Source organism: Lagenorhynchus albirostris, chromosome 15, assembly GCF_949774975.1.
Source record: "Lagenorhynchus albirostris chromosome 15, mLagAlb1.1, whole genome shotgun sequence".
Taxonomy (NCBI): Eukaryota; Metazoa; Chordata; class Mammalia; order Artiodactyla; family Delphinidae; genus Lagenorhynchus; species Lagenorhynchus albirostris.
Window position 1 is genome coordinate 51,001,198 of NC_083109.1, and position 23,603 is coordinate 51,024,800.

General features: G+C 55.9%; 2 protein-coding genes across 3 annotated transcripts; one reads left to right on the plus strand and one right to left on the minus strand.

The window, feature by feature from the left end:
- Positions 1-677: 677 nt before the first annotated feature.
- ZNF598 (zinc finger protein 598, E3 ubiquitin ligase) lies at positions 678-12,550 on the minus strand. Of its 2 annotated transcripts, none has more exons than XM_060123257.1 (12): positions 12,297-12,550; positions 7,104-7,216; positions 6,289-6,418; positions 5,745-5,956; positions 5,448-5,665; positions 4,816-4,924; positions 3,992-4,197; positions 3,702-3,786; positions 2,816-3,594; positions 1,890-2,040; positions 1,630-1,774; positions 678-1,541 (listed from the first exon to the last, which is right to left on the minus strand). In XM_060123257.1, exons 1-12 carry the CDS (start codon positions 12,513-12,515, stop codon positions 1,188-1,190), a joined length of 2,721 nt encoding a protein of 906 aa, XP_059979240.1. In that variant the 5' UTR covers positions 12,516-12,550; the 3' UTR covers positions 678-1,187. The 2 variants fall into 2 exon arrangements, with proteins under 2 accessions (XP_059979240.1, XP_059979239.1); XM_060123256.1 differs by having other exon boundaries at positions 4,807-4,924.
- NPW (neuropeptide W) lies at positions 12,514-23,571 on the plus strand. Its single transcript, XM_060124786.1, is given in 4 exon segments — positions 12,514-12,711; positions 22,613-22,661; positions 22,664-23,171; positions 23,406-23,571. Coding segments are annotated over 4 exon segments (840 nt in total). The 3' UTR covers positions 23,491-23,571.
- The last annotated feature ends 32 nt before the right edge of the window (positions 23,572-23,603 follow it).

Sequence of the window (23,603 nt, forward strand, 5' to 3'; positions counted from 1 at the left end):
CCCTTCATCACCTGGGGTACCCCCTTCTGCTTCTTTTAGAAAGACATCTCCTTCTTTTCATCTAAGGATGTTGCCTTATTTGGATGTAGCTATGTGTTTAGACCTTTTTTCCTACTATTTACATGTGTTTGTGGCAGAAAGGAGAGAATTCACTGGGTGTCTGGTTCCTTTTCAAAATACTGGATCCAAATAATTAAGTACAAATTATTTTCTTTCAGTATTTCAGATATGCCCTGCACTGTTTCTAAATTGTTCTTGTTGATCTTTAGTAGCTCCTTCACTGGTCTATGGATTGAAACCTCAAGTCTGTGTTACTCCCAGGTTCTGGAAGAATAGTTTTACTGGGTACACAGTGTAGGTCAAGCATGGCTGTCTCTACTCCTGGAAGGCTTGGGCGGTGCTCGACCTCCAGGACTGGAGCCCAGGGTTGGCTGCTTCTTCCTGTGAGCAAGCCCAGCTCTCCCCACAGGTCTTCCCCGCCCCAGCACTCACTGGTGACCACCTGAGCTGTAGTGTCTGACAACTATGAGTGGGGTGACCCCGGAAGGCAGAGAAGCTCAGCTATGTGCATTATTGCAAAATAAATTTATTTGAAGATAAACTGTCTTATAAAAGGTCAGAGGCAATTTGAGATCCCAGTTTCAGCTAGTCTCGTAAAAAGATTCAACTTCAAGTAGCACGATTTCGTGTCTGCTTTTAATCCTGAACGTTCTTGAATAATGAAACAGCCAACTGTTTACACAACACACTCAACATGTGACTCCAGCACCCCTGGCCCCACAGCTCAGGGACCACGGTGCCGCAGCCCTGAGGCTCAGGCGGTCCCAGATTGGGCCACCGTGGCCACCGGCTCTGACAGCACACACAGGTCCTGGCATCCCAGCCCTTCCCTCCCCAGCACCTTCCAAAAGCATGAGAATGTAAACCCAGACCAGCCTGCTGCTGAGGCAGGGGTCTTTCTCCAGTTCCCAGGAGAAATCCAGATGGACTCCTGCATGACGGTGTGCTGACAGGGTGGTGCGGGCCTTCCTGGTGATCCCTGGCAGGCCGGCCAGCTGAGGGGCCTGAGCGGGTGGCCTCACCAGGGCCTCACCTGGCTGCCTGGCAGCCCAGAGGGAGGAGGAGGGAGAAAGGAGGCTCATGGGTGTGGCGGCTCCTGCCTGCGCTGGCAGGAGCTACGTCCGGAGCTACGTGAGGATCCTGGCGATGGCCTGCAGGGAGGGGAAGTCGTCGTCCCGGGCAGCGTGCAGCGCCTGGTGGCTGTTGACATCACCGTGCGCGAGCACCTGCTGGCAGGTGGGGCACACGCAGCAGTCCAGGCCCGCCTGCTGGGTGCTGGCCTGCCATGCACTCTTCTTGCTCTTCTTGGCCTTGGTGCTGGGAGGCCTCTCACGGCCTCGAAAGCCTGTGTGTGCAGACAGCAGCTCCTGCTGCTTGGCCGTGTCGGGCAGGAGCACCAGCAGCTCGTTGAAGATCTTCTGGAAGTTTTCCCCCAGCAGGTCCCGGCAGCTTTTGTAATACTGGGCTGCGGAGATCACGCCCTGCCACCCAGAGCCAGACCCAGTCACACCTGGCCCAGGCCTGGGCCCCAGGTGGCCGGGCTGGCCCCCACACCCCCGCCTGCCTGACCTGTCTGAACTGCCCCGAGTGGCTCTTGAACTTGCTGAAGCAGGCCTCGTCGCTCTGCAGAAAGTCCTTGATGGACTGGATGAGCTGCAGGTTCCTTTCCCGGAAGTTCTCGGGGATCAGGTAGGCCCGTGGCACGGGTGTTGGCCTGGGTTTGGAATCAGGACATGGGGAGGAGGTGGAGGCTTCAGCCTTTGGAGTGGCCCAAGGTGAGGGCACTCCCCCCACAGGGGCATGAGGCCAGGTGGCCCACCCACACTTACGCTTTCGTGGTGGTCGTAGTGCTGGGGACACAGGCCGGGTGGGGGCTAGGCAGAAGGCCAGAGAAGCCAGGGGGTGGCTTGCTGACAGGGGGCACCAGACCCGGTGGAGGTGGAGGCGGAGCGCCCTTCAGGAGCACCACGGTGTTGAAGCCTGTGGAGGATGGGGGGGCACACAGCAAGATCTCAGGACGTGACCCCCGCTGGCCAGGCAGACAAGCCTTCGTCCCCCACTTCCCATAAGCTGCCCATCTCACCAGGGTCAGGGTCAGGCTTTGTCCACAACCGCATCTCCCCCACAAAGCAGGCTCAGGGCCTGATGATGCCAAGAGCCGGCATGCATGCTGTGCTCCCTCATGGCAAATGCTGGCCTAAGTTAACTCATTTTTGCCTTCATCTCAAGAGAGTGCTAGGGGCTTCCCTGGTGGTGCAGTGGCTGAGAATCTGCCTGCCAGTGCAGGGGTCACAGGTTCGAGCCCTGGTCTGGGAAGATCCCACATGCCGCAGAGCAACTAGGCCCGTGAGCCACAACTACTGAGCCTGCGCGTCTGGAGCCTGTGCTCCACAACAAGAGAGGCCGCGACAGTGAGAGGCCCACACACCGCGATGAGGAGCGGCCCCCGCTCGCCGCAACCAGAGAAAGCCCGTGCACAGAAACGAAGACCCAACACAGCCAAAAATAAATAAAAGGATGCAGAGAAGTTATGTGGCAGACCAAAGTCACGCCGCTCACAGACATGGAGCCTGCATCCAGACTTGGCCGTCAGGTTTCCAAGGAAGCTGGAAACCACCACACAGGCTCATCTCTCCCCACCTGCACCTGCACAACCTCGGGCTATGCTCCTCTTGGGCCCAGGGGCTCCAGCCTGACTCAAAAACCTGGCCCCTTCCCAGATGCCCAAAAGCAGGCCTGAGCCAGGCACACATACCTGGGGGCGGGGGCATCCTGGGTGGGCAGGGGCCGCAGAGCGCTGGGAAGTCTTCCTGGGGCATGGGGCAGGGGAGGGGCCCCAGGGGCCTCGGGAGCCCAGGGGGTTCCTTGGGGATGCTCCGAGCTGGGACCAGCCCCTCTGTGTGTCCGTTGACGATGACAGCAGCTGACCCCTCAGCTCTGCCAGTGGGGGCCGCGGGGGCCTGCTCAGCCCCGGGGGGCCCATCTTTGTCAGGGGGCAGTGGCGGGGGAGATGAGGCACCCGACTTCTCGGAGCCCACCTTCTTCTTCTTGCCGACCTTGGTGAAGGTCTGGGTGGAGGCCACAGCCAGCAGGGAAGAAACGGCGACTGTCGTGGGCACGCCCCGCACCTCCTGGGTGGTGAGGCTGGAGCGGCCATCCTCCTCCTCCTCCTCCTCCGCGCGGGGCAGTCCGCTCTTTTTACCACCCTTACCCCCCTTCCCAGCCTTCCTGGGGGGCTGGCTTCCCCCGCTGGCAGACTGGGCCCCTGGGGCGGGATGCGCCACCTTCTTGCTACCACTGCTGTTCCAGGCAGAGATGAGACTGGTGGGGGCAGTGCTGGGCTTGGAGGCAGAGGACACCAGGGCAGGAAAGTCCTCCTCCTGGAAGGTGCTCCTGCCCCTGGCGGGGACAGAGTAGGCCAGCGCCAGCCCCACGGGGCCCAGGGAAGCTGCTGCGGAGCAGGGGGAAGAAGTGGAGGCACAGAGACTGGGGAAGTCTTCGTCCTTGAGCTTCGAAGTGGGGGGCGGGAGAGCACTGTGCCGAGAAGAGGAGAGGGGTCAGTGGCCTGCCAGGCCCTGGCCTGCCCGGCGGCCACCCTCCACCCACCTTACATAGGAGCCCCGGTTCGTGCACACATGTACCTTGGAAATGTGGCTCCTGCAGCCGAGCCAGTTGCTGGCAAGGCCTCTTGGCTCACAGGACCATTTATTGAGGCTTCCTTGGAGCCTACAAGACACAAAAGAACCCTAGGTCAGGGCTGACCAACGCTGAAGGGCAGGATCAGACCCTGTGGGGTGACTGGCGAGCACACGGGTTCTCACTGGCCTTGTGGGTGGAGGCCCTGCGAGTCCGGGCACCGCCACGCTGGTCAGGAGCCCACCTCCCACCTCCTGCACCAGAGTAGAGTTGCCTACAGGGAAGGCCCACTCACCTGGGCCTTCGCCCTGAGTCCGGGGCGGGCGCCAGGGGCCCCGGGGCTCCTCAGGACCCCGCGCACCTGCCTCCTCCTTCCTGGGCCTGCTGCCCTCCTCCTGGTCCTCACTCCTGCGTGTGTCCTGCTGCTGCTGCTGCTGCTGTTGCTGCTGCGCGGCCACCGAGGCCCGGATGGCAGCTGCCACTTCTCGGTCTTCTTCTTCCCTGGGATGGGGATGACTTCAGGCTGGGCAAGGCCCAGGACTACAGTGACATGCAGGATGAGGGGCTGGGGAGGGGCCTTGCCCCTGGGAAGCCTGGACACCAGGAGGCTGCCTGCCAGGAGCCAGCGGGACCGGTGCCAGCCCAGCCTCCCTGTCCAGGAGAGGGCGCTGTGGAGGGAGCTGGACCATCCACCTGCCAGCCTCAAGCTTCGGCTCCCTGGGCAACACCCGGCCCTGTTCTCTGGGGTAGCATTTGGGGTCCACAGATGCCTCGATCCAGCCCGGCCATCGGGGGCAGCCCAGCCTGAGTGCGTGCCTGCCACGCTGGGGCTTCATGGCACAACTGCACTGAACCCCCAATGACCCAGGACCCCCCTTACCACCCCAATCTGCAGGGTCCAAGTGTCTCTGGCTAAAACTAGGGGAAAGTGAAGGAATCCTCACTGAGGACACCTAGCAGACCTGTTGCCATGCCCAGGACACCAGAGGCCAGAAAGCCAAAGTCCCCTGACAGCGGTGCCTATCCCCAGCCCAGCTGTTGGCTGCTGCCACCGCCTCAGGGGTGGTGCCAGGAGAACGTTAAGTCCTGGCGGCACGCAAATCCTCCCACCTCTTGTACCTCCAGCTTCCTCGGCGGCTCTGCTGGGCTCCACGACCACTGGCCCGGCCCGTGCGGCCCTGGCGGTTGTACCTGTCCAACTCCTCGTAGTCCTCGCCACCAACGACCCCTGCGGCCAGCACACAGCCCGTCACGGGCCCAGGCCAGACCGAGGCCAGTGCTCTGGCTTAGACAGCAGAGGCCTCCCCACCCACCATAGCACCTGAACCTGGGGTATGGGCACAGACACCTCTCAGGGTTCATAGTGGTCCTGGGCCTCTAGCCTAGGCACCAGGTCAGAGCAAGAACTGGGCTGGGAGAGGGGCCTGGGCCTGCTGGCCCCACAGTCCCAGGAGGGACCTACACACAGTGGGCACTCAGTCATCCTCCTGACCTGGGGAAGAGTCCCAGGGACCCCAGAACAGCAGATCTGAGAACCCTCAGGAGCCAGTGAAGAGCTCCCTGTCCCAACATGCTCAGGTGCTTGGGGCTCCTCAATGGGCTGGGGGGACACAGGCTCAACAGGCTTGTCCCTTGTCCCCGCTCACACGTGAGGGGTCAGATCAGCACCTGGGTCTGAGGCCTCCAGAGCAGGGCTCCGCAACGTGAGCCCTGCCTTGGGGCCCCCGCTCGGCAGGGCGGGCCCCGCTCACCCTCGTTCCGGCGCGAGTGCCGCGGCGTGTAGCTGAACTGCAGGTCGATCTGGCGGTTCTGGCGGGCCTCGGCACGGCTCCGGCTGTGGCAGGCCATCTTGTGGGCCTTGAGGTCGATCTCCGTACGGAATGCGTGGGTGAACTGCTCGGTGCTGCAGCGACCCTCCTCGCACAGAAAGTGCTTTTCTCGGAAGTGCTCACGCAGATACGCGTAGTCGCTGCCGGAAACCGGGTGTCAGCAGGGGCCCTCGCCCAGCCCGCTTGGGTGTCCCAAGGTTGCCGTGCGCCCACTCCCACCTGTAGTAGTCCTGGGCCCCGTCTGAGTCGCAGAAGTGGCAGAAGTAGTGGTCGCGACGCAGGTGCTTGAGCAGCTCGTCGTTGTCCAGGTAGCGCTCGTCACAGAACTTGCAGAGCGGATGCCCACGGTGCGACGTGTCGTCAGGGTCCCCCTGCATGCGGTGCCGAGCCAGGTCCTTGCGCGAGTACCACTTGCGCTCATATGTGAAGATCTGCATGGAATGGGGGGCTGGGAATGGGGTGGGGGCTCCCAGGCCTCCTGCCCCTTCCCACGGCCCGACAATGCAGGGGACCCTGTGGCATCAGTTCTGCCCCAGAGCCCCAGACACCAGCAGCCTGGCAGGCTCTGTGAGGCAGGAGAGCTGGGGATGCTGGGAAACCCTGGGGATCTGGCCTGTCCAGGGCCAGAGGCAGCAACAAGCCGCTCACAGCTGTCTGGCTGAGCACCCTGTGCCGGCCTCTACTGGGCCTGGCCTCCACCCACCTCCACCAGGTGCTCCCTGAATGCCTGATCCCCAGGCAGGTGCCATGGGGTAGGGTTCACCTTGAGGTGTTTGAGGCACAGCTTGCAGCAGAATAGCTCATGTTGCTTCCGCATATGCTGCTCCAGGTCCCCAAAGAGGCCAAAAGGTGGCAGCTCAGGACACCGTGGGCACTCGTGCTGCAGCAGCTGCCTAGGGAGACATCGAGAGCCACCAGTGCCCCCGAAGGCACTCAGCATCACTGTCCAGAGGGGCACTAGAACCACCCCACGGCCCCTCACCCAACGCCCCTGCAGATGCCCTGGAAGCAGGAGCCAGGAGGATGGGCACTCCTGCCCCACCGTGCATTTCAGCACTCTGACCACTGAGCCAGATGGTGCTGGGCCCAGGGCCTGAGCTGAACAAGGCCACGGGGTGGGGCTGGGTCCACGATCCGGGAGACTGACCCCTGCATCAGATGGACATGATGACTGAGCCCACACAGGTGCCTGCCCCCTCACCTGGAAGATGAGGACCACCCCCAAAACAACTGTATCCCTTTATGAGGTTTTTCCGCCATAGGCTAAGAGCTTGATTTGCAGGAGCTCCTGACCACCTCAAAAAGCCCCAGAAAGCAGGGCTGTGTGCCTTCCCTGAATTCACCCCTTGTCGCCCACTGCCCCCTCTTTACCACCACCCCAGGAGGGGGACTGTGAGCATCCCCCGTTACAGTAGAGAAAACCAATGATAGAAACCAGCCACCTAGCCTTGACATCTGCACCACACCAGTGCCCCCTCCCCGCTGAGGGATGTGAGGAGCAGAGGAGGTGACAGTCCGTCCCCACCACAAAGCATCCCACAGACCCTCAGAAACCCAGGCCGAGAATTCCCCTCTCACCTGTACAAGGCAAACACTTTTCCATCGGCAAAGTAGATGTCATACTTCTTCTCATGCTGAAGCTGATGGATAGGGATTGTGGCAAAGGTAGGAAGCTTCTTCCCAAAGACCACCTGAAACCAAAAGCAAAAGGGACTGGTGAGCCGGACCATGGACGCGTCAGGCTGAGGAGAAAGGGAGGCACTCAGGGCCCCTCCTGGGAGGCTTGAGGCAGGTCCCAGCAGGAAGCACCCTCTGCCAGCCTGGGCCAGCCTTGTCTCCTCTCCCCACCCGCAGCCCACCCACCTAGGGTTGCCAGGACAGAGACGCAGCGGCTAGCCTTGCCACCAGGGGGCAGCCGGCTCCACACTCATCCACAAACTGGCACCTGCCAGAGAGACAGAGGCCGCCCCAGGGGCAGAGACAGGGATCAGACAGCCAGGCAAACCGGGGCTTAATCACATGGGTATTGGGCACAGGATGACTTTCACCAGGAGAAAGGAGAGACACAGTCCAAGGAGCAGCTAAGGAAACAGTGAATGCTACCAGGCCAGATTGCATGCGTCAAGGCCTGGCTACCCTCCACGCACCCATGATGCTTCCATGATGGCAAAGGGGGAGAAGGGCTCCCCCACAGGACTCGGTCATGGCCCCCGCCCGTTCTTGGCCAGCTTCCTGCCTGTTAACTGGGCTGTCTGGGGGTGCCAAACAGAGGAGCTAGTGTGCTGGTTGTGGACACCTCTGCAGCCTGGCCACTTCTCCAGCACTCTCAGGTAAAGCCTGCTGAGCCTGGCCCAGCAGCCTGCTCTGCCTCTCCACAGACCCTGGCACTGGACGATGACCAGACCCCTGTCCCAATGCCCCCAGCCTGGCCCCCAGGGCCCCCGCACAGGCTCAGGCCTACCCTCTGAGTCAACAAGGGCACTGCTCCCTCCAGGGCTCCCTCATCCTCCAGTCCCCCTTTCTCTCTGTCCCCTCCCCCTTGCATCAAGACCACACTGGCCCATCTCCTCCTCTCCGTGCCCCTTTCCGATCCACCACTGTCCCCCAGCCTGGAGCTGGCCACTCGCCTCAGCTCAGAGTCCTTACCAGCACACCCAGGGGGACAGCCTTTCCTTGGTAAAGGCCACATCAAGATCACCCCTGTTAGGTTTAGGCCCAGTCAGGGAGGATGTCTGGGGCCAGGGTGGCCATGAACTTGGGAAAGCGTAGGACTGGCTGGGGAGAGTGGGTGGTTACACCATCCCCAACAGCAGGGTGGTTAAAACTGATTCCCTGGGGGCTCTGGAGAAGGAGATGGGGAGCTCAGCCTCTACTTGTGAGGACATGCTTGGGGGTGTGGAGAGCAGGCTGACAACCAAGCCTGCCCCCCACCCGCCCCCACAGGAGCCCAATGGAAGCATCATGGTCCAGCCACAGCCATTCTGGAGGGTCAGAGCGGGTGGGGGGGATGGGCAGCGCCCCAACAGGCTTTTCTTCCCCTTGTCACCATGTCTGGCAAAGCTGGGCAGGATGAATGTGGCTGCCCACCCCTGCCCCCGCCACACGCTGCGCGCACCTCATCCCAGCTGCACCCTGTGACCCATCTTCACAGGGAGGTCTTGGCTCTGCCTCCAAAGGGTCACCCTCCGCACCCTCTGCCCCAGTTTTCTCCGTAGTCCCAAAGGGACATGGGGAAGGTCCCCGAGCCTTCCACTGGCCTCTTCTCATGGGATCTGCCCTCCTAGAGCAAGCCCACATCCAGCCCTGCCTTCCAACCACTCCCAAGGGTACCTTTCCAGCACAGACCCCAGTTCCTGCCTGGGGATAGGCGCCTGCAGGTGCAGGGCCATGAACCACTCAGGATGCTGCTGGAGGAGCACAGAGCACAAGGAATTAACCACCGGGACTCGGTGCCCATAACCCCAGCCTCGAGGGGAGCCCCAAAACTGCCAACAAGCATCCAAGCTCGACAGACTCAGCAGAGGAACAACTTCCCTCCCAGAGAAACCTGTGCCAGGAGGGCCCGCGCCCCACCCTCACCCCGTCACCCTCCTTTCAGAGGTCTGCTCTGATCCACCACAGGTGGTATCTCTCCTTGGGCTGTGAGCACCCTTGCCGTGGACTGAGTGACAGTCAGCTTGGGTGGGGTGTCTGTCCCTCCCGAGCAGTCTGGTAGGGCAGCCCAGGTTGGGCACAGCTGAGCCAGGGCAGAAGGGGGACACTGGGTTGGCTCAGGAAGAGATTGGAACCACAGAAGAGGCTTGGGAAAGGAAAGTGTTCATTTGAGAATGAGGGTGAGCAGGTTTGGAGCTGGGGGGTGGGATGGGGAAATGCTAACTGCCCCTCACAGACAGGCTGGGACCAGGACTGGGCCCCCCGGGCCTGCACCAGACGATGGGATGGCAGTGCAGCCTGGAATGGCCAGTGTCCCTGCCCTCAGCAGAGGGTGAGGTGAGACACAAAACTGCATGGATGGAGGAGGATGAGGGTATGCTGGCCTGGCCAGGGATGGGCAGGAACCCATTAGGGATCCAACCAGTGTGGCCCAAGACCCACCCACCCTGGTGATCACCCTGATGGGAGGGGATCATGGGTCCAAGGACAGAGGTACAGGCCAGGCCTAGATACTTGAGGAGGGACCGCCCTGGGCAGCCCCTGGGTGGGCCAGGTAGTAAATGACTAACGGGGCAAGGGTGCCTCTGGGTGGGCCCCAAGATCAGGTCCTGAGGAGAAGCAGATGGGGGCGAAAGTCTCCTCAGACTCCCCCACCACAGGGGTTTCTGCCTGGGGCCTTGCTGCTCTCCACTCCCAGCGTGCAGCGAGCACTCACGGAGAATGAGTGCGTGAGAGGACAGGGATGGGTGTCAGCAACGACCAGTGTGAGAGCGGCTGGACGGGGAGAGTACAGGGACCCAAGGAGCCAGACGTGGACAAGCAGGTCCTCTCAGAGGAGGCGGGCCAGGACCAGGTTGGTGGAGAGGGGGCAGGGACAACAGAAGTACATGGCCTGAATCAGCAGGTCCTGCCTCCTGACCTGCCTTCAGCTTCCCCTCCCAATTCCTACCTATGAAATGGGGCAGTGGGGCTGTACCAGGTGGCCTGCAGGGCCCCTCCTAGCTCAGACACATCCCACTTTGTACAGCAGCCCCATCAAGCCTCTTCAACATCACCGGGGATCAGAGCAAGGTGGAAAGTAAGACAAGAATTGTCTTTTAGAAGAAAGTGGCCTGGGGGAAAGATACAACCAGGGAAGACAGGAACCCAGGACTTGACAACAGTCTCAGCCAGTGTGCCCTCAAGACCAGCGCTGCTGCTACCCATCAGCTGGGAGCCTGCCTCGGCCTCCACCCTGAGCAAGTGCCGGGCAATCTAACTGATCTGGCTCCTCACCCAGGCCGGCACAGGGAGGCACCAGGTCAAGATGTAGGAATTAACTAGCAAACGGAGCTGGCCTGTCGCAAAAAGCATTTTGGCACACTTTCCTCCCAATTTTTTACAAAGACTTAGTCCCATAAAAGAGACAGAGGAGAGGCAGGGTTCAGGGGTTTGGGGCTGCTGTGGGATTTCCGAGCAGGCATGGGACACAGGACGTATTCAGAGGACAGTGCAGGACTCAGCAAGGGAACAGAAGGGATACAGGGGCGTTCAGAGTTCAAAAGTGAGACGCAAACAGGATGAATGGAGAGGAGCATCATCTTCCCAAACTTCCCAGAACACCCTCCTGCTACCTAGCAACTAGGAGCAGGCCTGAGAGGAAGGCCAGACTTGGCCAGGGCACCTGATGCCAAACCACACCCCAGCTGGAGGCAGCTGAAAGCTCATGTCCACACCCCCTTGCCACAGAGTCCTTGAAGGGTATGGGACCCACAAGGTATGAGAGAGGCCAGATGCTAGCTACAACACCCATATATAGGTGTCTGCTTACTTCCTCAGTGAGACCTGCAGTGCCCAGGGCCGGGGCCTCCGCTGCACGTGCCTGCCTGCCTGCCTGCCTGCCTGGAAGGAAGCTACAGGTGTGCTGGGAAACCTGGCCATTCAAGAGTTACATCACGTTATGCAAGACTGGAAGGCAAGGCAGGCTCTGGTGAAGTTGGGAGGTGCCTTCTGACTAAGTCACAGACCCAAGGTTTCCCCAACTGCTCCTGCACCCCAGATCCCTCCCAGGTCCGGGTGCATCTCTGTCCACCCCATTACAGACTGACAGCATCTCCAAGTGTCTTTTTCAGATAGGGCACAGAGTAGGTGCCCACAGAGTGCTCATGGGATTACGGCATTTTCTTGGCTCCTTTAACATAAAAGTCTACTTTTAAAAAAGAAAGTGAAGAAAGGATGTCGTTTCCTTTCGTTTCACAACTCTGGAAGCAAACATACCTCAAAGCACAGCAAACCAAGGGAGCTCCAGCTAGGTGCTCCCAGCCAGCAGCTGGCATTGCGGGGAGGGTGGGAGAAAGCTCCGTGGAGCCCTCTGACCTCACTAGGGCTTCCAAGTCTGGACAATCAGAAACTCCCTCTCCTCCACTCTGGAGCTGAGCCCCACCCCGCCCCCCCGCCACGCCACCGCCACCAGGTGGAACCGGCAAGAAGGAGGAAAACTTCGCAACACTTTTATCCCCATCCACCAAGCACCCTGAGGAGACCTCAGTGGTTCTGCCTTCCCCTCTGGTGGTGATGGTGAGTACAACCATCACTTAATAGATAGAAATGCCATTCTCAGAAGGAGTTTGCTCAGCGTCACCCAGAAAGGCCCAGAAACACAGCTAGGCTGGAAATGCCCAGATTGACCCTCTGCTTCCAGGACAGATTGCCACTGAAGGTGCCCACTTTCCCTGTTGCCTCCACCGGAATGGAGACCTCTGATGAATAATCTCCCAAGACGAGCAGGTCTAGGAGCTCCTGCTCTGATCATGCCCCTCCTGTGGCCCGGCAGGAATTCCCGGGGCTCAGGAGGAAAGCCCCCAGACTCTGTCCCCACAAGGACCGCTGCCTCTTCAAATCAGCTCGGCCACCTCCTGCCTCCCGCCCCCACACGCCCCACAGTCGGCCCCACGATGGGGACCCCGCCCCGGGTGGCCCCGCCAGGCCTCTCTTTTGGAAGCCGGCGCCACTAGGCCTGCAGCCGGACACCAGGAAGGCAAAGTCCCCTTCCGGCCTCCGGGGACCAGCCGCCCCGCCCGGCCGCGCCCCCGCTCCCGCCCAGTTGCCCCGACACGCGGCCCTGCCAGCGCAGCTCACCTGGCGCAGCTCCTCGCGGCACACGGCGCAGTAGCGCTGCTCGCACAGCACCCGCATCTTGGTGGAGCAGCGATAGCACACCGGGTGGTCGCAGCGGCCCAGCGCCGTGGCCTCCAGGTCCCCGCAGCACAGCACGCAGCTCCCGCCGCCCCGCTCAGGTGCCGCCACCGCCGCCTCCAGGGCCGCGCGCCTCCCCTCCGGGGCCGCCGCCGCCGCCATGGTCCGGGATCCGGCCCCCTCCCGGCCGGCGCGGCGCGGCGCGGGACGGACTGGCTCCCAGCGGGCCCGCCCCTTCCGGGGCGACGTCACCGCCCCGCCCAGCAACGGCCCCACCTGGCGGAAGTGCGCTCACGACTTCCGCCTCAGCGAGGCGCCGGCTAGAGCGGCGCCACCGGCACCAGGCCCTCTAGGCAGAGTGGGCAGGTTGTAGGTCAGCCGCAGGTCCGGCGCCGGGCTGCGGGCATCAGGCCCTCCTCTCCTCTGACCTTAGTCTTGGGCCAGCTCTGTTCTCCCAGAGCAAAATGTTTAATGCTCCAAATATTGATGGGTCATACTTATACTAAAGTGTTACTCGTTGTTCATCTGAAATTCAAATTTAACTAGAAGTCCTGTATTTTTATTTGCTAAATATTTTGCAACCCTATTAGGAGCCCAAAATCTCTTTCCAACCCAGATCTTTCTTTTGAATTTGGGACACACACGGGCGTGGTCATAGGGCACACACACGCGCTTGCGCACTCACAAACACAATCCCTATCAGAAAAGACAACACGTGGTGACATCAGTCTCTGAACTAGGAGCGGTCTCCCCCAGTCCCGATAGAAAGGCGGGTAGAGAACCTGTCCTCTTCATGGCTGGGCCCACCCAGCTGAGCCCGGAGGCTTGACGCAGAGAAACATCAGGGCAGGTTTGCTGATTGGACGGTTGTGAATCCTGGGGCTTTGGGTCTCTGCAGCTGTTGGGGGGCCTCCTCATTACCCTTGGGGGCCAGGCACACTCAGGACCTCCCTTCTGCTATCACAGGAGGCTACTCCGGATCTGAACCCTTCTAGAAAAGAGGTGGTGTGTTGTGAGCGGATGAGCTTGGACTTTAGAATCAGAAATGGGCTGGAGGACTTCCCTGGCTGACCAGTGGTTAAGACTATGCCCTTGGGCTTCCCTGGTGGCTCAGTGGTTGAGAATTTGCCTGCCAATGCAGGGGACACAGGTTCGAGCCCTGTTCCGGGAAGATCCCACATGCCACGGAGCAACTAAGCCCATGCACCACAACTACTGAGCCTGCACTCTAGAGCCCGTGAGCCACAACTACTGAGCCCGCGTGCCACAACTACTGAAGCCCGTGCGCCTAGAGCCCGTGCTCTGCAACAAGAGAAGCCACCACAATGAGAAGCCCGCACACCGCAACAAAGAGTAGCCCCCGCTCACCACAGCTAGAGAAAGCCTGCGCGCAGCAACGCAGACCCAACGCAGACAAAAATAAATTAATTAATTAAAAAAAAAGACTATGCCCTTCCACTGCAGGGGACAGAGATGTGATGCTGGAGAACTATAGAAACTTGGCTTCACTGAGACATCAACTCAGCAAACCTCCTCTAATCACCCAGATGGAGCAGGAAGATGAAATGGAGACAGTAGAGAGAATTCATCAAGATACCTGTTCAGATGAGCTGATTCTCCTTAAAGCCAAACAACCACAGCAAAAACAAGGTATTTTGGAGAAATATACACTCAATGGCAAGAAGGAACAAACTCTTGGAGGCAATCCCATTCAATGCAGTGAAATTGTTGAAGCCTTGAGTGTGAAATCTAGCATTACTCACAGTAAAATTTACCCTAGCAAGAAACTCCATCGATACCTTGACTCTGCAAAAGTCCTTAGAGATTCTTCACATCTTAAGCCACCTGAGGGAATTCTTCCTCGGGAAAAATCTTATGAATGTAAAAAAGATGAAAATGCCTTCCTCAGGAGTTCTAACTTAGCTGGGCTTAAGAGACAACATACAGAAGAGACATCCTATGAATGCAGTGACTGGGGGAAAGTCTTAAATTCAATCTCACACCTTAAGAAGGATGAAAAAACTCACATTAGAGAGAAACCTTTTGAGTGTAATCAGTGTGGTAAAGTATTACAGAGCCATTCATCCATTAAGTTGCACATGAGAACCTACACTGGAGAAAAACCATTTAAGTGTGATCAGTGTGGGAAAGCCTATAGCTCAAGCTCTTACCTTACACATCACAAGAGAATTCATACTAGAGAGAAGCCCTATGAATGCCATGACTGTGGAAAAACCTTCCGAGATAGCTCACTTCTCAGACAACATTCAGGGACTCATTCAAGAGAAAAAGCCTACAAATGTAATCAATGCAGCAAAACCTTCAGTAGAAGCTGTAGGCTTACCATAACCAGATAACACATACTGGAGAGAAACCCTATATGTGCAGTGATTGTGGGAAAACCTTCAGTATCCTCCCATATTTTAAAAGACATAAGGCAATCCACACTGGAGAGAAATCCATTGAATGTAGCCATTGTGGTAAAGCCCTAAGTAGTAAGTCATCTCTTAAGATACACTTGCGGATACATACTGGAGAGAAACCTTACAAGTGTGATCAATGTGGGAAAGCTTTTAGGCTGAGCTCCAACTTTATCAGGCACAAGAAAATTCATACTGGAGAGAAACCCTGTAAGTACAATGACTGTGGGAAAACCTTCAGGGATAGTTCATGCCTTAAAGAACATGTGAGAATTCACACTGGAGAAAAACCCTTTACATGTAATCGATGTGGAAAAGCCTTCAGAGTGAAATCTTTCCTCGTTTTACACAAGAAAATTCACATGAAAATGAAACATGAATGTAAGGAATGTGGGAAAACATTCCGTGGTCTCTTATCTCATAGGAGGCATATGAAAATCCATACCAGGGACAAGAAAAGTTTTAAGTGCAGTGAGCATGGAAAAGCTTTTAGCAGGCCTGTGTCCCTTACAATACACATGAGAACTCACATGGAAGAGAAACTCTATGAGTGTAATCAATGTGGAAAATCCGTTAGTGTAAAGTGTAATCTCATTGCACACAAAAGAATACATACTGGAGAAAAACCCTATAAATGCAATGTCTGCAGGCAATGTTTCAGTAAATCCTTACCCCTTTGGTGTCATGAGAGAACTCATGCTCAGTAAACTCCCTTTTAATGATATCCATGTAAAGTAGCTTTCAGTGAACTCTCAATCTTTAAGACATACAACCAAATGGTAAGTGAAAAGAACTGGTTGTGAAGAATGTGAGAAAGCCTCTAAGTAATGCATATATGGAAGAAACCTAAGTTATACAATGATTGTGAGAAATCGTTTATTCATTCATTATCCCTTAGAAGATATGTGATAACGCTGAAGGGAAAATGTTTTAATATCTTCAAGACTTGTTACTTGAGAAAAATAAACACCTAATGTTTTAAGTCAAAAAAAAAAAGAAAGAAAGAAAAGCTGTCCTGCTGTCCAGCTGCCCTACAGTGAAGCCCACACTCAGCAAGCCATGCCCCCCAAAAAAGGAGCAGCCAACCAGTGTTGCAGGGTCTCACTCACAACTGTGCACAGGCAACAAATGATCTCCAGACTCATGAGGAAAGCCTGCAGTGTGTGATACAGGGATGAAAACAAGCAGACCCAGAGATCAGAAGGAAATTTTAGACAGATCATAAACATATATATCTATATATATATTTATATTTATATTTATATATATATAAGCCACAGAAGCAATCCCAGAATAGGAGGGAAAAATCTGAACTTGGATAGTGGCAGTGGAGATTAAAAGGAGGAGAAAGAGGGCTTCCCTGGTGGTGCAGTGGTTGAGAGTCCGCCTGCCGATGCAGGTGACACGGGTTCGTGCCCCGGTCTGGGAAGATCCCACATGCCGCGGAGCGGCTGGGCGCGTGAGCCATGCTGAGCCTGCGCGTCCGGAGCCTGTGCTCTGCAAGGAGAGAGGCCACAACAGTGAGAGGCCCGCCTACGGCAAAAAAAAAGGAGGAGAAAGATTCAAGAGATGTTCCTCCCTCCAAGGAGATATATATATATATATATATATATATATATATACACATATATATAATTTATATATATATAATTTATATACATATATATTATATATATATATGATATTCACAAGAAAGATATTCCTTCCACGAAATGAGACTAGGATGCCTTGAACAACCATAACAACCACAAAGCAGAGAACAAGAAAGAGCCCTTAGAAATTAAAAATTAAAAACATAACAACAGGGACTTCCCTGGTGGTCCAGGGGTTAAGACCCTGCACTCCCAATGCAGGGGGCATGGGTTTGATCCCTCATCGGGGAACTAAGACCTCACATGCCACATGGCGCGTCCAACAAAACAAAACTAACAACAACTAAAAGTTCAAGAGCAAAGTGGGAAGATAAAGTTGAGGAAGTCTCTCAGCAAGCAGAACAAGACAACTAGATAGAAAACAGAGAAAATAAGAAGATAGAAGTCTGAATCCAGACAGTGTAGTATCTAACTAAAAGGAATTTCAGAGAGAACAGAGAAAATGGAGAGGCGCAAATTATCAAAGAGCCAATAAGGCAAGATATGCCAGAGCTGAAGGACATGAGTCTCCACGTTTAAAGGACCCAATCAAGTAAAAAAGACCCTCAGTGAGGGACATCATCATGGAATACCAGAGTACTACAGATAAAGCAAAGGGCCTGAGAGCTTCAGGAGGGAGGGGGTAAGGAGGGAGAAAAACCTGCATGATGGATTGAGAATCAGACTTACAATCCTGGGACACTGGAAGCTAGAAATTCTCTCCAATTTCTGAAGGAATATGATTTCCATCCACAAATTATACACCTAGAATAACTTTCCATCAACGCATAAAGCCATCAACATAAAAAGGACAAAGTATTTAGCTCCCATGTCCCCATTCAAATGATGCCTGTGCAGAGGCTTAGAGAGTGGATGTCCAGATTGGAGCAGGAGGCCAAGGGCTCCCAGAGGGAGATTTCCAGAGTAAATAAGGAACTGATGGTGGGTGATCTCCTTGTGTGCTTGAGAATCAGGAAAATTTATTGCAAGGAGCTTGGAGCTCCTTGGAGCATTTGGGGGGAAATAACAAACTAAGAATATAGAAAAACAAGGAAAGAAAGATAATAAGACAGCTATCAACAAGAAAAAAATGTAATTATAGTACACTACTTGGCTCAGCAGAGAGTAATATTTACATGGTCAGAATAATATAAATGCTGACTAGTGTCAACCAAAAATTATGATAAAATCATATTGGGAGGATGGAGAGATGAGAAGTGAGGTGACTGGGGTGGGAGAGAGCCAAAGCTTCATCTAAATTAGGAGGAAGCCATGGGACTTCCCTGGTGGCGCATTGGTTAAGAATCCGCCTGCCAGTGCAGGGGACACAGGTTCAAGCCCTGGTCCAGGAAAATACCACATGCTGCGGAGCCCCTGTGCCACAACTACTGAGGCTGTGCTCTACAGCCCGTGAGCCACAACTACTGAGCCCACGCGCCTAGAGCCCGTGCTCCACAACAAAGAGAAGCCACCGCAATGAGAAGCCTGCACACCACAATGAAGAGTAGCCCCTGCTCTCTGCAACTAGAGAAAAGCCCGCGCACAGCAATGAAGACACAACGTAGCCAAAAATAAATAAATAAATTTAATAAATTAGGAGGAAGCCATTTGATGCCTAAAAAAAAAGGTAAATTTAAAAGCAGCAGTTTATAATCTCAGTTAGTGTTTCTCAATTGGAAGTGATTTTGGCCTCAAGGAGACGTGGAAATGTCTGGAGACATTTTTGGTTGTCACAGTGGGGTGGGATTGTTACTGACATCTACTGATGCATTAGTTTCCTATTGTTGCTGTAAAAAAATTACAACAAACAATGGCTTAAAACAACCCAAATTCATTAGATTACAGTTCTGGAATTCAGGAATTCAAAATGGATCTCACTGGGATAAAATCAAGGTGAAGGTGGGCTGCATTCCTCCTGGAGGCTCTAGAGGAGAATCCATTTCCTTGGCTTTTCCAGCTTCTAGGGGGAGCCTGCATCCCATGGCTCGTGGCCCTTCCTCCTTCTGCAAAGCACATCACTTCACCCTCTGTTTCCATTGTCACCATTCCTTCTCTGACTCTTCCTCCCTCCTCCACGCTAAAGAACCCTTGAGATTACATTGGGCTCACCTGGATAATTCAGGGTGCTTTGCTTATATTAAATTCAGTGGATTAGCATCCTCAATTTTATCTGCAACTTTAATTCCCCTTTACCATGTAAAGTAAATATTCACAGGTTCCAGGGATTAGGGCATAGATGTCTTTGGGGAGGGGCTATTTTGCTGCCTACACAAATGAGTAAAGGCCAGGGATGCTGCTCAACATCCTACCATGCCAGAACAGCCTCACAAATGCCAACCATGCTGAGGTTGAGAAAATTCCGATCTAAGGTGATAGATGAGTTATTCTGGTGCTTCTGGCTAGGAAGTGGCGTAAAGGAGCCCCCTAGGGAGCTGAAATCTTTTCTACCTTGATCTGGGCTGTGGGCACACAAGTGTAGGCATATGTAACAAATGCAATTGTTAAGATGTGCACACTTTACTCAAAGTATCTTATACCTCCTTAAAAAGACCACCCATTTTTAGAGTAGCAGTTAAGTTTATGATTTCAAAATATGGAGGCAAATACTAGGAAAAATAGCTGAAAGAGTTGGAAGTAGTTGCCCCTGGAGGGCAGGATGGGGATGTGAAAGGGTGGAACAGAGACAGCTTTATTTTGTCCCTTATACTAGCATTTGACTTATAACGTATATGACCTTGATATTATAAAATATAATAATTTTTAAAATGACAAAACGGAGAGATTTCCTCATTTACTGTGTCATTAGGATGGGGTTCCTGTTGGCAGCCAGGCTCTGTGCCTGGGTTGGGGGCCGTGAGTATGAGGCAGACATGGTCCCAGTCTCTGGAGGGCTTGGTCCAGTGTCAGGGGAGGTGGTGTGCAAATAGTCAGAAGCCATGATCAGTCAGCTTCTAGAAGGGGCTGTGTGTGGATGAAAGGAGTGGTGAGCCCCAGAAAGACAAGGCAGCTCTTATGGACCATTAGGGCCACTACCTCCTCTGGCAATAGGCTTTGGCTCCAGAGTCCTGGATGGGGGAGGGCTGGCAGAGACATTTGTCCCTGGGCCCCTGGGGTCAGGGCTAGGTAAAGCACAGAGCCCCTCTTCCTGAGCACCCCAAACTAGGAGCCACCAGGGACCATCAAGTTGTTCTGTGCTTTTCTCCCTTACCCAGCCCTGGGCTCCCTGCCTGCCTGCCTTCCACACACCTCCGGCTGACAGGCAGCCGCCCTGCTCTGTCCTAATGTGGCCTTCATCCTTCACCTGCACCCTGACATTTTCACTCTCTCTGGTTCGCAGTCATAAACAAGTGGGAGGGATTGCCGGTATTTAAACTTCAGACACCAAACGTATCATTGTGCAGAGCATTTTTTTCTTTGCTCAGCGTTGCGTTTTCAGATTTACCATGCTGCTAATTGTAGTTCTCTTAAATTTTCCAACTGCGCAGAAACGTCCGTTACAGCATAGGCCATGATTGATCAGATTTCACATCGATGACGTTCTCCCTGCAGAAGCTCCCTGTCTGCCCAGGCTGCAGTCCTCTGCATCCCCTTATTAGGGAGGGGGCAGCAGTGCCAGGGGACCCTGGCAGCCCGCTTGTGCCACACTGCCCGCCCACCAAGCACTCTAGGCAGCTCTCAAGGTGGAGGGGCCCCAGAAGAGTGAGGCAGAGGTGGGAGGGGCAGCTTTCCACTCGGCCCACTGGTCCCTTCGGTCCTCCAGGCCCTTCCAGGTGCGCAGGTGGCTTCCTCTGTACCCCCTCCCTGCCTGGTCTCAGCGCTGTCACCCCTCCATCAAAGGGATTTCTCTGACAATTTAGGGGACTAGGCAGCCGCTAGAACAGCAACAGCAACAGCAATTAGATGGTAGCCACGCCATTTATAGAGCGCCTACTGTGTGCCAGGCACAGTGTCAAGATGTCAAGGCCCAGCCTGGATTTTTTTTTTTAATATTTATTTATTTATTTAGGCTGCGCCAGGTCTTAGTTTCGCATGCGGACTTCTTAGTTGTGGCATGCATGTGGGATCTAGTTCCCTGATCAGAGATTGAACCTAGGCTCCCTGCATTGGGAGCGTGGAGTCTTACCCACTGGACCACCAGGGAAGTCCCCCAGCCTGGATTTCTTTTCTTTTTTTAAAAAAATTATTTTATTATATTTTTATTTTTGGCTGCATTGGATCTTTGTTGCTGAGTGCAGGCTTTCTCTAGTTGGTGAGTGGGGCATTGTGGTGCGCGGGCTTCTCATTGCGGTGGTTTCTCTCATTGCAGAGCATGGGCTCTAGGCGCCCAGGCTTCAGTAGTTGTGGCTCATGGGCTCAGTAGTTGTGACTCACAGGCTGTAGAGCACAGGCTCAGTAGTTGTGGGGCACGGGCTCAGTTGCTCTGCGGCATGTGGGATCTTCCCGGACCAGGGATCGAATCCGTGTCCCCTGCATTGGCAGGCAGATTCTTAATCACTGCACCATTAGGGAAGTCCCAGCCTGTATTCTTAATACTCACAGCAAGCTGACCGGGATTATCCCCAGTTTACAAATGAGGAAACTGAGGCAGAAGAGGTTGAGGCACTTACCCCTCCCCCCACACCCACCACCATCAAGCCTGGGTCACTGGGCTCCAGGACACATTTCTCAGCAGCTCTGCAGGGCCTTTGTGGGGAGAGCTGCTGCTGCTGCTGCTGCTGCTTCTAGAGCTCCCCAGGGGATTACCAGAATCTCTCTGCCCCTCATGCCTCAGAAGCAGACACCGTACTCGGCACCCCTCAGCCCCTCTGTTCCTCTTCCAACATGCAGGTCTGAGAGGAAGGACAGACTCAGACTGTGTTCCCCCATGCCCCCGGGATCACCCCTCCTTTTTGCTGAAGAGACAGGCGGAGGGGGATGGGAGGTTTCCATTGAGCACTGCAGCTGGGGTCCCCAAACTGGAACTCTCAGGCTGGGGGTCTAGGTTGGGCCCCACTCCCCCTAGTGCTTACCCAACAGGTGACCTGGAACAAGTTAATTTTCCCCATGCCTTAGTTTCTTCATTGGTAGATGGAATCAATAATTGTCCCACGTTGTGGCATTGTTTGGAGATCAAAATAAGATATTTCAGGATCCTTGGTGTCTGGGATCTAGAATGTGCCCCGTGAGTGGTGTGGTTGCTGGGGGGTGGGGTGAGGTGTGATTATTTTGAGGGCTGCATCCTCCCTGGTTTAGGACTCAGGCAAGAATGGGTCAGGCCCTGTCCTCTGGAAGGGGGCTATTAAGCCCAGGCAGGCACAGAGGGATACTCTGGGAGACTATTCAGAGAAGGGCTATCTAAGCAGGATCCTGAAGGATGAGTAGGAGTTTTCCAGATTGAAAAGGATGGAATGTCCCAGGCACAGAAGCACAGAGGTGGGCAAACTCATGGGTTGTTGGGTATGGCAAGTGAATTGAGACTGCCCTGGCCAGAGAAAGTGGTTTTGGGGGGGATCATAACCAAAGAGGAGGCTGGAAGACTGCAGAGCTTATCCTTCCCAGGCAGTATGAGGGGCTGACTCTTTATTCTGGGAGCCTAACCTAACCACTGTTTCAGAGAGGGTTTGATGCGGCCAAACTTGCAGTTGCAAGCATCCATCCAGCTGCAGCTGGGAAGTGGGTTGTTGGGGAGAAGCTAGGGGTTAGGGAGGAGAGGAATGGGTGTGGGAACAGATTTGATAGCTGTGTTAGGCGAGGACAGGGAACAACCCTCCAGGGGGAACATACACAGAGGGGTCTTGAGTGGTGCAGAGGGCCCCCACCAATCAGCTCTCCTGCTTTACCCCAGTAGGGCTCTGCCGGCCTCCCTGTCTTTGCTCTGCTTGTGCCCCACCTGCAAGAGCTCTGGCTCAGGGAACATCCTGTCCCCCCATCCCTATGCCTGGAAGTTCCTCTCTTTGGGGGGAAGAGGCAGAGGGGGGCTAAGAGAGGGGAGCAGGGGAGCCCCAAGCAGAGCGTCAAGATGAATTCTACATAGAGGCCCACTCAGCGAGGGTGCTTCAGTAACACACGTCCCCGCCTCGCAGCCTGGGCTCCTCCTCTCACTTCATCCCTCCCCCTACCCTTGGGGAGCCCCTCAGGTACCGCGGGGGCGAGCAGGGGCGGGGCCACCGAGCAGTTATAGCTGGACCCACCCGCACCAACTCCTAGCCTGTAGCCTCCCGCACTCCAGCTTCCCGACACTGCGCGCCCAGACACGACTGAGCCAGTTTCTGGTCCGCCCTCCGGGCGGCGGTCAACGTGAGCACCCTGGCGCGGGGCACGGGGGTGCGGAGCCCCGGGCGGGGGCCCACTGCGAGCCGCTGGCTGATCGCATTGCTGTTGCTGCTGTTGCTGCTGCCGCTGCCCGCCGCCGCCTGGTACAAGCACGTGTCGAGTCCCCGTTACCACACGGTGGGCCGCGCCGCGGGCCTGCTAATGGGGCTGCGCCGCTCGCCCTACGTGTGGCGCCGCGCACTGCGCCCGGCTGCCGGGCCCCTTGCCTGGGACGGCTTCGGCCTGGGCGTGTCCCCCCAGGGGCCATCTGCCAGAAGCACCGTCTCTGGGGGGCCCGCCGCCCGCGATGCTCTGTTGCTTCCCTCCGGAGTTCAGAAACTGTGGGAGGTGCGACGCAGAAGCTCCCGCGCAGGGCTCCCGGTGAGTGCGCCTCGCAGCCCGCGCGCCCCGAAGTCCGCGCCCCAACCGGAGCTGCGGCTGGGATCCTACTCCTGGACCTCTGAAGAGCGGGCCAGGTACGCGGGGAGAGGAAGGGGACGGGGACAGCAGTGGACGCGGGTGTCTCGGGAGATCTGAGACCGGAGTGCACGTCTGCCTGCCCACAGGGCACCCTACAACCTTTCCATCCCCGACTCCCAGTAGAGGAAGGCTTTCCTGGGGCAGTCCCTACTCTTCCAGCCTGGGGAGTCGGGGGAGCGGTAGTGGAGGTCGCACAACCCTCTTCCCACGGTCCTCTCTGTTCTTTCCAGAGCCTTCGGAGTGTCTCCTGCTCAGTCATGGTCTGCGCAGGGAACCGCCTTCGCCAGCCCCCGCCTCTCCCCAGAGCCGTCCTGATCGCAGCCCCTGCCCACGCCCCCACGCCTGACGCAGGCGGAATGTCTTCTGCCAGCAGGCCGGCCATCTGGTCAATAAAACCTGCCTAGTTGCCGCGCCCCGGTGTTTGACCC

What these genes read in the sequence shown, in the direction of transcription:
- ZNF598 (XM_060123256.1), bottom strand. Translation starts at nt 12,515, where the DNA reads ATGGCGGCGGCGGCGGCCCCGGAGGGGAGGCGCGCGGCCCTGGAGGCG. An exon ending in GCCGCGAGGAGCTGCGCCAG is followed by an intron (nt 7,217 to 12,296) that starts GTGAGCTGCGCT and finishes TTTTGGTTTCAG; the next exon opens with GTGGTCTTTGGGAAGAAGCT. An exon ending in GGGGCCCAGGACTACTACAG is followed by an intron (nt 5,666 to 5,744) that starts GTGGGAGTGGGC and finishes GGTTTCCGGCAG; the next exon opens with CGACTACGCGTATCTGCGTG.